Source organism: Aulonocara stuartgranti (genome assembly GCF_965226115.1).
Source record: "Aulonocara stuartgranti genome assembly, chromosome: 3".
In the NCBI taxonomy this organism is placed as follows: domain Eukaryota; kingdom Metazoa; phylum Chordata; class Actinopteri; order Cichliformes; family Cichlidae; genus Aulonocara; species Aulonocara stuartgranti.
The window spans coordinates 13,698,948-13,716,610 of NC_138941.1; the positions used below are offsets into that span (position 1 = coordinate 13,698,948).

General features: G+C 43.1%; 1 protein-coding gene across 1 annotated transcript; it reads right to left on the reverse strand.

The window, feature by feature from the left end:
• Nucleotides 1-2,336: 2,336 nt before the first annotated feature.
• On the reverse strand, nucleotides 2,337-15,371 carry LOC309703023 (protein NLRC3-like; the record flags this gene model as incomplete). The annotated part of the gene is made up of 8 exons (XM_082527731.1): nucleotides 15,231-15,371; nucleotides 11,684-11,754; nucleotides 11,479-11,608; nucleotides 11,122-11,223; nucleotides 10,051-10,129; nucleotides 9,703-9,889; nucleotides 8,109-9,574; nucleotides 2,337-2,366 (listed from the first exon to the last, which is right to left on the reverse strand). The coding sequence occupies exons 3-8, from the start codon at nucleotides 11,595-11,597 to the stop codon at nucleotides 2,337-2,339; spliced, it is 1,983 nt and encodes a 660-aa protein (XP_082383857.1). The 5' UTR covers nucleotides 11,598-11,608; nucleotides 11,684-11,754; nucleotides 15,231-15,371.
• Nucleotides 15,372-17,663: the final 2,292 nt, after the last annotated feature.

Consider the following 17,663-nt stretch of genomic DNA (forward strand, 5'->3'; position numbering starts at 1 on the left):
ATAAAATATATTGTCCAGCTTGGCAAGGCAAATGCAACCCTGATTCAATAAATGCTTTAAAAACCGCTTCGCAAAAAGAGAGATGCATAAGGTAGATTAAGGCTGTGTCATTGTACAGCCAAGGAAAATGTGTGAAAAGAGAAATGTTTCCATCCTGGAAGTGGGTGAGACTGCAGCTCACTCACAGTCCCTGATGGATACAAAATAAAATATAATAATCTGAAGGTTGGATCTGAGATGAGGCAAACAGAAGACCAGTCTAAAAGTAGGCACAAACCTGTTCAGAGAAAAAGCAAATTTGTACAGATTGGATGAACTATAAATTATCTGTTTGCCGAGTAAGATGATCCTAACTATTAAATTGGCTCAGTAGTAGTATAGTGATATACACTAATAAAATATTGTGATATACTATTGTTATTATATAGAGAGAAAAAGATGATAATAATTAATAAAAAATATAATATTAATATTGACAAGAAGTATCTTAGCCAGTATGATGTGAGATGGACAATTGTTATGAAGTAGTCTGCATCAAGCTTAAAGGTTTCCTCAAACTCAGTATAATGAAATATGAGATGAAGAAAATAAAAGCAATATCTAAACCAATTAGGTGCATAGAGGCACTTAACCTGCTTGAAAACCTGTCATTTATCCTAGATAAATATTACTGAGATGTGGAGCACATCTATAATAACAACTAATAAGCCAAACCCTGTAGAAAATAACTAAACCTACAGGATTATGAAGCTGAATTAAATGTGTGGACACCGCTAAGTTGATGAGCATGTTACACATTTTCTTTTATTTTTTATTTATTGGTTTTTTTAGAGCAGAGGCTGCATGCTATTAAAAGCCAACACATGCAGCTGTCTGTGAGCTCAGTTTCCCCTCACACTTCTGCTTTGTTTCTGGCAGCATTTTTCTTTGTCTTTTTGTGTCCTGACTCATGTATGTTTTTGTTTTTTGATTATTTTGTTGGTTTGGAAACAAATTTGTGCCAATACTTGTGGATTACGGTGACACATAGTGATTAGGCATATGATTTACAAATGCATATGATTTACAAATACCCAGTTTTAGAACTGTGAGCTATGAACAATGCAAAGTTTAGGAAAAAAAATATATATACACAAAACAAAAAACTTCAAAGTTTGAAATATGTAAGATGTGTGAATTCTTTGAAAAACTAGAAGGTATTTAAAAATGCCTCAAGTGAAAATGAGATTCTCTAATGACACTCTGATAGTTAGGTCAGCATCAGGGCCAGAAGGCCTGTGAAACCAAAATAGCCCAACACTGTATGCAGAAGCTCTAAAGAAATCAATGTCACTTTGCTCTCTCTTCCTGCTCCAGGAAAATTTCTGCTGTATGTAGATGACATATTGATTACAGGCCATACACAAGATGATTGTAAAGAAAACACAATGACGGTTCTGCAACATCTGACAGAACAAGGCCACAAAGTATCACAACACAAGTTACAACTGTGGAGTGATAAAGTCATCTATTTAGGACATCAGCTAACAGGCCAAGGCCGCACCCTACTAGAGAGCAGAAAGACAGCAGTCCAAAGTGCAGTAAAACCAAATAACTAAGCAACAAATGATGAGTTATTTAGGTCTGTGCAATTTCTGTAGATGCTGGATTCCAGAGTATGCACTGCTGGCCCAGCCACTACAGAACCTCATTTATGGTAAAGACCTAGCATTAAAAGACAAAATACAGTGGACCCTAGAAGCAGAAAAAGCTTTCATGGATTTAAAGATAGCATTGCAGACATGTACCGTCTTAGCATTACCAGACTATGAAGAACCTTTTGTTCTCCATGTCGATGGAGTAGCGGGGTACATGAAGGCAGTTTTGACTCAAGCTTTCGGAGACAACTCTCTTATGTAGGTATTCTGCTCTCACACTCACACATTACTATAGAGAAGTGTAATCAGCTAAACCCCAGCACCCTGCTTCCTGCAGAAACAACGATGGCAGAATGGATGACAAAACTGTTTGAGAATAAAGAAGTGATACTAAGCAATCAACTGCCGAGTGATCTATCTCCAGTCTCTTGCAGGTTGAACCCCGGTGATTGGATTCTGATTAAAGTCCTCCAGCGGAAAAACTGGAGTGCTCCGAGGTGGGAGGGGCCCTTCCAGGTGTTGCTTACTACACCGACAGCTTGTAAGATAGCCGAACGACCTTCGTGGATCCATCAAAGCCACGTGAAGAAAGTGTTTGCACCACAATAAGACGCCGGTTCCCCTAGCTTCCAGGTGATCTGCCGGTGGAGGAAGGGCTGATTGGGTATATCCCGCCACTCCACTTCGCTGGCAGTCTACTCACCAGAAGTTTAGGTGTACCAGGTCATCCTGAAGAACAGACACATAGTAAAAGAGTGACCTATCCCATCAAGGAGAAGAACCAATAACGACACCAGGGACGCCTGAAGACCAACAAGATGACTGAGGAAACCAGCCCGATGAATCCAGAAGAAGCACCAGCCCCAGCACCAGCACCAGCCCCAGCCCCAAAGCTGTTGTGCTTAGGTGCTTGTAAGTTACAACTCTGGACCAACGGCCAGAAGGTAATGCACGCTTTGTTTCCCTGGATCGGAGTAGGAAAGCACGCACTACAAATAGAGACTTTAGACTATCGTTTTGGACTGTTTTTGAATGCTTCTGCCCGCATTGACAAATCACAGAATGAAGAAATTGATGCAATCCGCATCACTGTCATGCAACATCGAGTAGCTTTGGACATTATTCTTGCAGAGAAAGGAGGTCTCTGCGTGTTGTTCAACATCACCTGTTGCACCTACATACCTGACAACATACACTCATTAAACATGACAAATGCTTTGAATGTTCTGAAACAATAGAGAGACGCTCAGCAGCAGGACTACGTAGCCGTTAAGCAAGGCTGGTGGGACTGGTTGCTGAGTGGCTCCTGGAAATCCTTACTGATTAAAGGCCTGTTGGCCCTTTTCAATGAGATGTTACTATTTTGCCTTTTCACTGCTTGTATTATCCCATGTCTGAGAAGCATAATGTCAAACATGTTCAAGCGTATGTTAGGAAACTATGTTTTGGTTCAGAGGAATATGGAGGATCCCTATCGCCAATATGATATGCTGAATATGGAGGAAAGAGTGGAAAATCCCTATTCTAGTCTTTACAGAACTCTTGTTTAAATACTTCACTGAATGACATGCAAGTTGAAAATGTGACTAACAAGTGACTATGCATTGATTAAAACCTGTGAAATATATTAACAACAGGAGGGAAATGTGAGAGGATTTTTATGAAATCAAGTATAATCAAGTGTGCCTTATAATCGAGTGTTCATATATTTTCACATAACCAAGTTTATTGTTAAAGAGAACATAATGCATTCCTTACTTTAGTGTCTGAGATGTTTGACAAGTATACAAGTATGTATTCTTTAACCCAGTGTGTGTGATGTCAGATAAGTGTGATATACTTCTATGTTTTTATTCTTAGTTTGTGTGCAGAGGTCAGATAAGCTTAGGTAATGTCTGGCCTTTTCCCTTTCGGTTAAAAGAGGAAGTACTATGTAACCCATTTTGCCTTATAAATAAAGCAACCAGCCTGCGCTGAGTGTGTGTGATTTTGCTGAGAGGCACACACCCATGCGCATGTCTTAAAACTCTCTGAGTCGGTCTGCAGTGTCTTATTTCTCTTACTTGTGAACAAATGTCTTAACCCCTGACATTCATGATCTGTGTAGTATGTTAACACTATTGGAAGTAAAAATAACTTGACCTTAGCGCAGAACACATGAAAACTCTATGAGTTCTCATGTGTTCTGCGCTAAGGTCATTTTTTTTCTGTTCTCAAACTGATCTCCCTGTTGGAGCTCAGTCTGGGGGGAGTTCTTTTTTTCTCCTCATCTTTCCTGATGATGTGCATTTCCCACTGTTCAGTTCCGGGTCGCTGCTCTAGCGGCTGACCGGCCAGCTACCTAGCCTGACCTGTCTCCCCAATGTGATGTTTGTGTATTGTATGTACAGTTGGCAAGGTCAGTATCCTAATTGCCCCTTGAAAATAAATACAGTGTTGTGAATCTGAATCTGAAAAGATTACAGAAGACGACTCTGTTCAGTAAATATTACGCTCATGCTGTCAAGAAATACCAAAGGTAGGTAAAACTCTGGTTGTTGCAGCCATCCAGTATGACATGCTTTGTACTGTCCTGCTGCAGTTTGTGACACCTGGTTGATGAGTTGTGAAGGATGATGAAACAAACACTTCACTCAATGTTTTTCTTCTACACTGGATGTAATTTTGGCATCCGAGAGTTTTTCACAATCTATCCCAGCTGCAAATAGGAACACAACAAATAAATAACTTTACCCACTTGGATCCTTATCATTCAAGATTGTGAAAAGATTCTCTACTCAGAGAATACTGGTGATTTTAGATGAGAGAGATGATTTGGAAGATGATGAAGGGGAAGAATTTTCACAACTTGAGGCCTTTTGTCTTCACTGTATAGGACAGAGAAGACAGGAAGGGAGGGAGAAGTGAGGAGAATAACACACAGGAAATAGTCTTGGGCAGACTCAAACCAGGCCCTGGAGTCACGACTCTAACCTTCAGTGCATGGGTCACCTGCTCAGCCAGGTAAGCTACAGCAGTCAGCAGTGTGTGAGTTAATTTGAAGTCAATGATGACTATAAGTCAGGTAAAAAAAAATACTATCATCAACCAACAAGGGGAAAACAGTGAGCTTGAATGACCAAGCTTTGACCAAGGGTGGCTCACTCCTCGGTCTTCTTGCACAAGGAGTGAACCACCCTGCATGGCTATCAATGTGGTGCAACAAAGGTCATCATACAGTACAGGCCATCCAAGCTGATTTTTAACTTTTCGTCCCAGATACCACCTTAAAAATCATCTAGATTAGGATATGTTGGCTGATCGGAATTGTGTTCTAGATCCAATCACAACAAACAGAGAGCTGTTGTGTGTCCAAGGTGAACAGGAAGAATATATACATGCATAAAGTCAATAAAGTCAGAAGGTTTGCTTTAGACTGTGCTGCAGTTTATCATCAAAGACTGACAAACAGGCACCATGCTGCCAATAAATGGCCTCAAGTCTGACTTTAGTTTACTTTTTTTGTTCTTTTTTTAAATCAAGATTAAATTTTATAGCAACCACAGCAGAGATGACCAGGGAAGGTGTGCTTGAGGGGATATAGCTACAACAGCTGGTTTCAGACTGAAGATGAACTGAGGTGCTGCCCCCAAGTCTGCAGGTTCAGGGAGGGACAAACATCTGCTGCAACCAGATTGTAGTGAGAGGAGAGAGCTGGGGTCCGTTCTTCGTACCTCGCTAAGTAAGTTAGCTGGATTTGATTGTTGACGATTTCGCGTGATCCTGGATCGTTCGGTTCCCCGAAGCTCATCCGGGACTTGCTGCCATAGCAACAGAGCCGTAAGCGTAAACCTGCTCGGGAGCAGGATTACTTTATGTAAACAAGATTAGATCGCGGCCACGCAGGTATGTCCGCTTCATTTATACGAAAGCAACAGCGATATTTTACCACTGTTTTTCCATAAATAAATATTATCAATGTAACTAAAGATAATGCAGTACTTGATCCTTTTATTGATTCCATATAGATACATACAGGTCATTTCCTAAAAGAAGGGAAATGTACTATTAATCATTCTATTTCATGTATTTGATTATTTCAGATGTAATTCACAGTTCAGAGTAGTAATAGTAAATTACTTCATGTAAGTAAGATGAGAGACCACGGCTATAAAAGCGAAGGTGGATTTGGGAAGCCTGTCGCAGCCATGTCCTGTCCGTATACGCGAGCAGCCCATTGCGGAAGGTGCAAGATTGATAAGGAGAGTTTTCAGAATTCAGCGTATATTGCGGGACAGACAGGATCCTTTAGCTCAGCGCGACAGTGTGCTCATAGAGAGATATCGATTTTCCCGTGAGGGTATTATTCACTTAACCAACTTGTTGACGAGGGGGTGCAGGACCACCACCTGTCTTTTTTTGCTCTGCCCTTTTCTTGGTTGCTGTTATAAACAAACAAACAGATTATTCCAGGGTCTCTTTTCAAGAGACTAAAAGCAATATAAGTGATAAATATTACCATTCTGTAGAATATTCTTATATTTCACTTTTACCTGTTCCCATGTTCTAGTGGGTCCTGTTGTGGCTCTAATGTGAAAGAGGATATAATGTAATATAATAAATTTACCCTACCGCCTACTGGTGTTGGCCAGAGGGGCCGATGGCGCGATATGGCAGCCTCGCTTCTGTCAGTCTGCCCCAGGGCAGCTGTGGCTACAACCGTAGCTGCCTCCACCAGTGTGTGAATGTGAGAGGGAATGAATAGTGGCATTGTAAAGTGCTTTGGGTGCCTTGAAAAGCGCTATATAAATCCAATCCATTATTATTGTTATTATTAAATTACTTACGAGTTTAATTTGTCAGCAACTTTCTGCCAGCCCTCTCTCCTTGCTTTTGCAGCCTTTGCAGTGTTTCCTTGCGTTTTAATTAAACTCTGAAACTCCTGAAATCCCTCAATCAAGAGTTCTTGTTCTGCTGCCGAAAAATACCGAGCGCGCTCCTTCGACATTTTCGCCGACCAATCAGAGGGTTGCCGATCAATGTTTCTACTATCGATGCGTAGCCCCTGTTAAGCCACCCAGTGATCTCACATTACTTCATCCAGCTATACTAATCGTCAACAACAGGTGTGTTCGGAGAACCGGATTAGCGAGCTCAAAGTTAGCGCAATGATTTGATCTTGGATGTGTCATTTGATCTTGGATGTAGTAAGCAAGGTACGAAGAATGGACCCCAGGCCAACAACAAAGAAACAACAAACACACTGTGGAAGACCGAAGCAGAGTTTAGTTTAAAGTGGAACTAAGGATGTTTCTCTGGCTGCCATGATTCACTGAGTAATTCAAATGCTTTCTTTAATGCAGGACCCACCATGCATGTAAAAGCAAGTGTTTCATCAACATTTGTGACTAAAAATAGACCTGCAGTAGAAATGTATCTAGGAGCATGCATGTGAATATAAAGTATCACAACATCAGGCACATGCAGCCTAAGTGTTTAAGCAAAGACTGATAACATAACAGCAGCAGTGATGATCAGAGTTTATGGTGAATCCAGCGTCTCGAGTACACCGAGTTCTGGAGGCATCAAAGAGGTTACAGTTGTATTGGAGAAATCGCAAAACTTTAGGATACAAATTCACACAAAGACAGAAAGCCTGGTGAAATAAATTACTGACACAGTTGGATGTTAAAAGTAAAGACATGAGTACAAATGTACTTACAGGGCTTTGTTAGAGGCTTTGACCACTGGCAGCAGCCTCAGAAGAGCCTCCTCTGAAGCAGAGTATTTCTTCAGGTCAAACACATCCAGATCTTTTTCTAATGACAGTAAGATGAAGACCAGAGCTGACCACTGAGCAGGAGACAGTTCATCTGTGGAGAGACGTCCTGATCTCAGGGACTGTTGGATCTCCTCCACTAGAGAACGATCATTCAGTTCATTCAGACAGTGAAACAGATTGATGCTTTTCTCTGCAGACAGATTCTCACTGAGCTTCTTCTTGATGTACTGGACTGTTTTCTTATTGGTCAGTGAGCTACTTCCTGTCTGTGTCAGCAGACCTCGTAGGAGAGTCTGAGTAGTCAAGTATTTATTTATTGTCATTGTCAAAGAACAATGAAATTGCGTTTGGGGCTTCCGTACAACCAGTAAAAAAAAAAAAACAAATACCCCTTAAAACCCAAGTGTAAATATTTAACCCAGTGTGACTTCAGTGCAATGAGACAATCCTTAGCAACAACATGAGAACAAGACAGGTAATGTTCATAGGACATTCAGACAAAGACCTGAGAAACATGACAAAATGCAACAATGCAACCCATTCAATATTATTGTACTGTGAGATATGATGGTTGTCTATTTGAGAAAGAGGGGGGGGGGGGGGGGGAGAGAGAATAAAGATATGATGCACCAATGCAAACCAGTTCAGTGCTATTAAGAAGTTGGATATGGTTATTGTCCGTGAGAGGGGGCAGAATTCAGGAGCCTCACAGCCTGTGGATACACCCTGAGACTCTGATTGGTCTGCAGTGAAAGACCCAGGAGGAAGCGCAGGAACAAGTCCAGGTGTCCATTTGGACTCTGTAAGGCCTTGTTCACATCACTCTGGTGGAGAGATTGAAGTTTTAGTTTGTTAAATAATTTCGATTTCTTGGAGGTTGTTTGTTGTTCTTCCAGCAGATTGAGTCCAGAGTTGATGAAGGTCAGATGGACATGAAGAGCAGCCAGAAACTCCTGAACACTCAGATGGATGAAGCAGAACACCTTGTCCTGGTACAGTCCTCTCTCCTCTTTAAAGATCTGTGTGAACACTCCTGAGTACACTGAGGCTGCTCTGATATCGATGCCACACTCTGTTAGGTCTGATTCATAGAAGATCAGGTTTCCTTTCTGCAGCTGATCAAAAGCCAGTTTTCCCAGAGACTCCATCATCTTCCTGCTCTCTGGACTCCAGTGTGGATCTGTCTCAGCTCCTCCATCATACTTGACCTTCTTCACTTTGGCCTGAACCACCAGGAAGTGGATGTACATCTCAGTCAGGGTCTTGGGCAGCTGTCCTCCCTCTCTGGTTTCCAGCACATCCTCCAGAACTGTAGCAGTGATCCAGCAGAAGACTGGGATGTGGCACATGATGTGGAGGCTTCGTGATGTCTTGATGTGGGAGATGATCCTGCTGGCCTGCTCCTCATCTCTGAATCTCTTCCTGAAGTACTCCTCCTTCTGTGGGTCAGTGAACCCTCTGACCTCTGTCACCATGTCAACACAGTCAGGAGGGATCTGATTGGCTGCTGCAGGTCGTGTGGTTATCCAGAGGCGAGCAGAGGGAAGCAGTTTCCCCCTGATGAGGTTTATCAGCAGCACATCCACTGAGGTGGACTTTCTAGGGTCAGTTAGGATTGTAGTTTTGTGGAAGTCCAGAGGAAGTCGACACTCATCCAGACCATCAAAGATGAACACAACCTGGAAGTCTTCAAAGCTGCAGATTCCTGCTTCTTTGTTTTCAGTAAAGAAGTGATGAACAAGTCCCACCAAGCTGAACTTTTCCTCTTTCAGCACATTCAGCTCTCTGAAAGTGAATGGAAACTGGACGTCCTGGTTGGCTTTGTCTTCAGCCCAGTCCAGGCTGTATTTCTGTGTTAGGACTGTTTTCCCAATGCCAGCCACTCCCTTTGTCAGCACTGTTCTGATTGGTTCATCTCTTCCAGGTGAGGCTTTAAAGATGTCTTCTTGTCTGATTGTTGTTTCTGGTCTGTCTGGTTTCCTGGATGCTGTTTCAATCTGTCTGACCTCATGTTCATCATTGACCTCTGCAGTCCCTCCCTCTGTGATGTAGAGCTCTGTGTAGATCTGATTCAGAAGGGTTGGGTTTCCTGCTTTAGCGATGCCCTCAAACACACACTGGGACTTCTTCTTCAGAGCAGATTTAAGGTTACGATGACAAACTGCAGCTTGAAGTTCTGAATGAGAAGAAAAATAAACACTCAATTCCAAAAAGAACTAATCTTTAAAACATGTTGCTCCATCTTCCATCTCTGGAAAATGTTCATTCATCCAGCAGCTTAAATCTTTACAGAAATCCTCTTACTGCTCTGCAGACGATCAGCCAGCTCCTCCTGCTTCATTCTCCTCAGGAAGTCCACTGTGATCTTCACAAAAGCCTCCCTGCTGCTGCTCCTCTGACTCTCAAAGCATTCTGGGTAATCTGGACTCAGAACCTTCTGGATCTTCTTCAGCTCGTTCTTCACAAAAGTGATGATGTTGTCCTCCAGCAGCTGGAACAGAATATTTATGAATGAGCCAATCAGACTGAAATCATGGAGCCAAACATCAGATCCATGTTGGACACACTGACGATCCACTGGTCTACAAAGAGCAGCATGGAGACGACTGTGAACAGAACAGATGTAACAGTAGTTGTTGTACATGTACAGACCATAAATATGGAGTCCAGCTGTGTTTGATGCTGCTGGGCAGACTGACCACTGGGAACCTCTGAGCTCTGCTGCTCCACTCTGTGGAGGAACCATGAAGGATTAGATCAACACAGGATAAAGATCCAGGAGTTTCTGCTCAAATAACTTCATCTGAATCAAGTCTGTCAAGTTTTAAACTCTCAGATTGTGAACATATCAGTAATTTTCAGTCTGTTTTCATGGACGTCCTTTCAGTGGTGATGTCAGGGATGATTTTGAAGAAGCTCATCAAACTGAACCATCAGCAGATCACTGCTCCAAAACCAGAACATGATCCGAGTCTCCCTCCACCACCAGAACACCAGCTTTACTAACGTGGTAGATCAGTGTAGTACAGATCAATAACTGATGAGTCATTTGATCAAAATCACTGAGTGCTTCACGTCTGACCCTCTGATGCTTCTGTAGAGATTTTGCATATTTAATGAATGTCTGACAGTTTTACATTCATTCTATGAACACAGTGGAAATGTTGTGTTATAGTCTCCATGTTGTTTCCAGCATCATAAATTCTTAAGTTCAGAAAATTCGATTCTTTCTTCACAGCTGAAAAACAACAACATTTATTCTCTATTGAAATCTGCATCGTCCACTCCAAAGGTCACAATCTGAAGGTAACATCTGGTTTTGTTCCCTGTGGTTAACTCTGAGCATCAGTATGGTGGGATTTATCCACTACATCCACACCACTGTGGTTCAGTGTTGTCCTGATGGAGTAACAGCAGCCAGTATGATCCAGGCTTTAGCTGCTGGGTCTCTGTGTGACCTCTCAGACTGTTTAACAGATCAGACACAAAGAGAATCAGAGCAGCTCTGTTCTTTAAAGACAAACATGAACCCACTCAGGTCACACTTTCCCCACAGATATGAGCATCACTGTCCTCAAACAGCAAATCACCAAGTCGAACATTTGGATCTTTTCTCTTTCATTGTTTTCTTTTTAATGAATCTTTGTAACAATCTGAGGATGTTTCAGGTCATATTTATCCAGGAAACACAAACATGTAAAGGAGTCATCACAGCTCTCTGACCTCGTTGCTCCAGGTTCAGCACTGAAGAGTGGAACGTTGCCTTTGGACCGGTCACTCCTCACAGACGGACAGCTGGACCCTGCAGACTGTGACCTCTGACCTCTGCAGACACAAACATGATTGAATCAGCTGTGATCACACAGACTGCAGATAATGCAGCTGTTTCCTGTCAGTAACATCCTCTTAGATTAGAGTTCAGCTTTTTACAGGAAAACTGGACAAAACTGATTTTTGTTACAAACTCATTTTCATTTCCTCTCAGCTCACAAACACAGTCAGACAATCAACCAGAGTCAACACTGATTATAATGTCAGTGCAGAATTATTTCTGTAACTCAGTGAGTTCAGCTCTCTGACCTCGTTGCTCCAGGTTCACCACTGAAGTCTGGATTATAATCTTTGGACCGGTCACTCCTCACAGACGGACAGCTGGACCCTGCAGACTCTGCTCTGTCCTCCTCTTCCTCCATCATCATCTTCAGTCAGTCTGAGAGGTAAACCACAAACACTCAGTGAGTTCACATTAACAGGAGGAACTGAGTTACAGTCGCTGACCTCTGACCTGTCATGTGACCATGAAACCAGGTCAATATGTCTGTAGGTTCAGTCATCCAGGTCATGTGATCTAAGGAGCTTGGAGAGAAAAGAGACGTCTTTAAGTTTCTGGAAGACGTTTCATCAGAGAAGCTTCTTCAGCTCTACAACCAAACGGTGGAGAGTCCCAGATATTTAAACCTGAGAGGAAAAGAAAGCATGTCGCTGACCCACCACTGATGTTATTTCAAGGAGGAAACTGAGAGCCTGTTCACCAGGAGCACAAACATCAGCTCCAGCAATGATCCACTGATGTGTTTTTATTCCATGTATGAATGTTGTTATTGACAGAGATGACGTTTGTGTGTCAGTGATGCAGTGACTGTTGTTGTTACCTGTACAGGCTGGTTAGACTCTATGAAACAGATCATACAGATCTCTGCATGTTAGAAGAGACTATTAAAGGTCATGAATGAGACAAAGGCAGGGAGGCGTCCTTTACAGCTAAACAGCAGAGTGAGAGAACAGCCAGCACCTCTACATTTATCACATTATACAGCACATGTATGATACTGACAGGGATGAGAAGAATTTAGTGATTCTGATCCCATCATTGATATTACTTATTGATTCTCAGTAGCTCTGCTCTGACAGTCACCACCATCACTGAGCAGCATATCAAAGACATTTGTGCACATTAACTGCATGTTGTGGCTCAAATGTTTGTGCATGTTGGAGGCATTTCCTCTTTGTTGTGATCAGTGTTGGTCATTACTCAAAAAAGTCATTATTACACATATTACACAAAACACTTTAATTAAAAGTAATGGAGTACGTTACTTCATTACTCCTCATAACATTACTTTGATGTTACTGTGTAAAATGAACAAATGAGCATGTAACAACATAAAGCTGAGGTACAGCCCCACACACCAACACAGATCCTGATGAGGTCACGTGATGTTTCTCTGAGTGTTTATGAACACAAATCAAAGATGAAACAGCACAAAGACACTTCAAAGTGATTCTACTGTAGAAACATGAACAGGTAGAAACCTGCAGCCTGACTGCTCATCACTTTGTTACCTGTTCAAGTTCAGCAGCAGCAGCTCACTTTATCACGGTGCTGGTCTGGGGTCAGTGTTTACTCAGCTTTAACCTCACTCTGGGTTCTAGGTTAGCTTAGCGTTAGCTTAGCTTTAGCTTAGCATTAACATGCTGTCAGGTGTCTCGTGTGTAAATAGTAATCACAGTGACATTAAAGGAGGTAAAGGGCTGTGACGTCATCACGTACGCTGCGTCCTCTGTGGGCTCTGACTGAACTCACAAAGTACAAAGTACGAGTACACAAACACGAACGTAGCTCAGAGTGGCGGACACACTCGGCCTCGTTGGTCCAGCTGTGAGTCCGTTACCGTGAACTATGGAGCGGCAGATTAGTGCTGGAACTAAGCTGCACACAGCTGATGTTAGCCAGGAAACATTACACAGTGGCTGTATCCCTATAGAGATTGAAAATGTGACGTCACTCAGGGGTAAAACCGCAAAGAATTCTGGGAACTCGTGGCAAGAGGTACTAGCGCACGCAGGCTTTCAATTGAAATCAGTTATACAGCGATAAAAAGGAACACAAAAAATGGCAAGAAGCTGTTGTATTATTAACTGCAATAGCCGGTCGCATGACAGCCACAGAAAGCCGACGGGTAAAGAGATCGGTTGTTTTTGGATTACGTCGTTGAAGAGAAATTGTTTGAGCCATGTTTCCAAAGTAACAAAGAGGCAACTGGATTGCAGCCATTCAAAGACAAAATATAACGTCCCAGAACACTCCAGCTCACAGGTTAGTCTGCTCCAAGCATTCCCACAAAGGTCAGTCTGCTGTTGTAGTTAATGCGTCATTTTTCTTAACATAATTGGTGATATAGTTTATAAGCAAGTCTGGCGCTGAACAGAAATGGTCACGCTATGCTCCTTTGTTTATTGTGCATAAATAGTAAATTGTCCTGACACAATATTATGTTTCGCTTCTGTTATTACCATGGTACACTGACAAAACATATACTTTTATTCACAGGGTAAAACAGTTGTTTTGTATCACTAATTGCCCAGTACGATTACAGCATACAGTATTATTGTCACTGCTACATTTCTGTGATGCGTACCAGAAATTATTTCCACTACTAATTAATTACCATTGAGCTCAAAGGTCCTATTAATAAACGGTTAACGATGTGTATTTATGAAGACGATTTGTGAGACTGGTAAACTTATATGTACGATGGTCTTTACTTTCTACACGGTGCATTTCAAGGTCCTGCACCCATCTATCGGTAAACTGTACCTGGGCTTGTTGCAGTGACCTGAAGTTACTAAACTTCACGATTGTATGCACTCACTCCAAGAACCGTATAATTATAAATCTGAGCGTGTTGAAAGTTGGGCAGCACGCTAACGTATTTTGTCCCTCTGTGTGCTCGTAAGGGTCTGACCCTTTCACTGGTTTGATTTTTTTCCTCGTATCTTTTCTTTGACTTTTCATCAAGTCTGTCTTTTTACGGACCGGCATTGTTCTCCTTCGTTTTGTACATACCTTTTTGGGGGGCAAAGAAAAAGCAAGAATTTATTGGAACCGAAGAATGAACGTCTCACGGTGCTGCAAATGCTTGCATTTGATGCAGGTACTTGGATTGTTTTACCACGAGTTCCCGGCATGCAATGCGCGAAAGTCTCGTGGTCTGTCAATCTCTATTCAGGGTCTGCAGCCTTAAAGTACGCATTTCAAGGCCGATTACGTCACAGCGGCGCGCCGAAGGCTGTCCCAATTCAAAGGCTGCTCGAAATGCGGCCCTGAAATGCGTCCTTCATTTCCCTGAATTTTAAGGCTGTGGCAGTGTAGACTTCGTGGCCCAACATATCCCAGAATGCATAGCGCGGCGGTGGGTGTGGATAATTTTGCCGAAAAAAAATGGCGAATGAGGGGCACCCGAAGGGTAAACTTTAAGTAAATACTGAATATTATGTTACTTATTTATGTGCAAATGTTTAATAACGAAGAACATTAAAACATTACTGTTGGCAACATGTCGGCAAAGTTATGTGACATTAGTGACGTTTGTACTAACTTGGTTTTAAAGCTTTTACTTTAAAATATACGTCGTTCAATAGCTGAGCTTAATCTTACAGAGAATGATCAAAGCTCATGTAGAAAGAAACAAACACATGAACAAAAGATCAGCTCCTTCATTTCTGTCAAACAAAGCTGTATGACACGTTTCCAGCTGTTAGTATCATGGTTGCTAGGCAACCTGGGCAGCGCAACGGAGGCTAGACCGTCCCATTTCACAAGCCTCGCACTTCCGGCCTTAGCGGTCTTTGAGTACGCGGCCCTTGAGGACTGTTGAGGCTGCTTACTTTAAGGCTGCAGACCCTGAATTGGGATACAGCCACTGACTTTAATGGAGAGACCGGAAATACAAACACACACAGTTTGTTGTGTGAAGAAATCAAACATGAGCTGAACAAACAGTAAAGTTCCTAAAGACAAATTGTTAAAGGAGGAAACAAAGCAAACTTACAGTTTCTTCACACACCAACAACAAGCTCCACTCCACGAAGTTCAGGACGTGAAAGTAAACTTTGAGCAGGAAGGAAACACCCAAAGAGACGTTTGAGGACAATCAGGAGCATTGGAACACTGTGCTGCGTTCAGGTGCACCTCGGAAACTACAAACCTCTGGGAGGCTGTGATTTATTTCTGCTGGTTTTCCTGTTTAAAGCACAAACATCTGTCATCACTTTGTTCTTCTTCTTCCTGCAGTGTTTAAATATTTCAGCACTGAACTGATTTTTCTTCAAAGCTCATTTCAACCTATGAATGAAAGTGCAGACTGAGAGTGGATCACATGATGTCTAAGGTGTGTCATGTGACATGTTCAGTATTGTCACACATGTCTAGATTGTCCCTGATATCATAACTGCTCAAACACTGATGATGATATTTGAAGAATTATTCCTGATGGCAGCAAAGTTTGAATAGAGCTCTCTGTCTGTGCTGATTTGTCGCCCCCTGGAGGTCAAAGCACAAACTGCATGATGTCACTGTAACCACCACAGTGACAGGAAGTGTTTTTATGACTGAAACACTGAAATGATGCTAACGGCTGTCGTTAGGCTCACTGACAGCAGTGCTGATGTGTTCATGTCAAACACTGGCTCAGGTCAGACTCCTTCATCCTTCTCCAGCGTGAGGCCGCCCTCAGACCCACAGGAGCTCTGACCTTTGACCTCCTGACCCTAACCATTTTAGTCTTGTTGCATCTTTAAATGCAAATCCATCCAAAGTGTAGCCGAGCAAAAGAAGCTGGAAGTTGTTCTATGAATGATGTTGTCGAAGGAGCTTGGAAAGAAAAGCGTCTGGACTTCTTTAAGTTGCTTGAAGACGTTTCACCTCTCATCCGAGAAGCTTTTTCAGTTCAAAGGTCAAATGGTGGAAAGTCCCAGATTTGAAGCCCTATGGGAGTGTCACCAAAAAGGGTGGCCCCAGCCACGCCCAGCCGGCCTAGGACTTTGCATAGTGATCGTCCTGCCAAGCCCCTACAACCCACTTCTATGGGCTCATAGAAAGTCTTCCAGCCCCTTCCCCTGCACTCCTGCACTAGTTCCTAGTACTTTCCTCGTTTCCTTTCATTGGCCTCCTCGATCCGCTCTTCCCAGGGCACTGTGAGTTCCAGCATGATCAGCTGTTTTGAGGCCTCAGAAATAATTATCATGTCTGGCCGGAGGGATGTTTTTGCAATGTTCTGAGGGAACTTTAGCTGTTTACCCAGGTCAGCCTGTAGCTGCCAATCAGAGGCTGTGTTGAAGAGACCGGTTGTTAAATTCGGGCGCACCTGGGGTTTCTCTCCAGCCTTAATGAAAGAGATTGCCTTCCTCGGAGCATGATGATGCTTGCTGGTGCTGATTGCTGAGGCAATCTTTTCAGCAACTACTCTGAGCACCTGGTCGTGCCGCCAACGATACCGACCATCGGCCAGGGCCCTTGGGCAGCTGCTAAGGAGATGTTCTAGGGTCCCTCTTCCAGAGCACAGGGGACAGACAGGTGTCTCGCTCTTCCCCCACAGATGGAGGTTTGCTGGGCTTGGCAGAGTATCATATACTGCCTGCACTAGGAATCGGATCCGGTGGAAGTCTGCCTGCATGATGTTTGCCCAGGTGACCTTGCGCTGCAAGATGCTCTCCCACCTTGTCCATGCTCCCTGCCGCTTAAGGCCTACAGCTCTACTTACTCGCTCCTCCTCCACACCTGCTCGGACCTCTTCCTGGAGTAACTGGTGTCTCTCCTTTCCCTGTGCCCTGCTGACCTGGGCCTTTGGGAACCATGTTCATTGCAAGGGCAAAGACCATAACTGAGATGGTACAGCCTGTTATTATACTACCCCAGAAGTGACCCTAAGCCTGAAATTGGCGTAATAGTCCAGGATCACGTCCTTGATCTTGCTGGGGACATGGTGGAGGTGTAAAGCATGCTCAACCAGTTTGTGTGGGATCGACCCATACGCATTAGTCAGGTCCAGCCACAATACAGCTAGGTCACCTCTGTTCTTATGGGCTTCTCTTATAAGGTGTGTAACTACACCAGTGTGCTCTAGGCAACCAGGAACTCCTGGGATCCCCCCCTTCTGAACTGATGGATCAATGTAATTATTTCTAAGGAGAAACTCGGTCAATCTCCGGCAGACAATGCTAAAAAACACCTTCCCCTCCACGCTCAATAGCGAAATGCTCTGAAACTGGTTTATGTTTTTTGAGTCCTCCTCTTTAGGAATCCAGACTCCCTCTGCATACCTCCACTGATCAGCAACTCTCCCTCTCCGCCATATCACCTTTAAGATCTTCCACAGGTGGCGAAGCAGCTCTGGGCAGCACTTATAAACAAGGTAGGGTACGCCACTGGGACCTGGGGAGGATGTTGATCGGGCTGCCTTGATGACCTCACACACCTCCTTCAA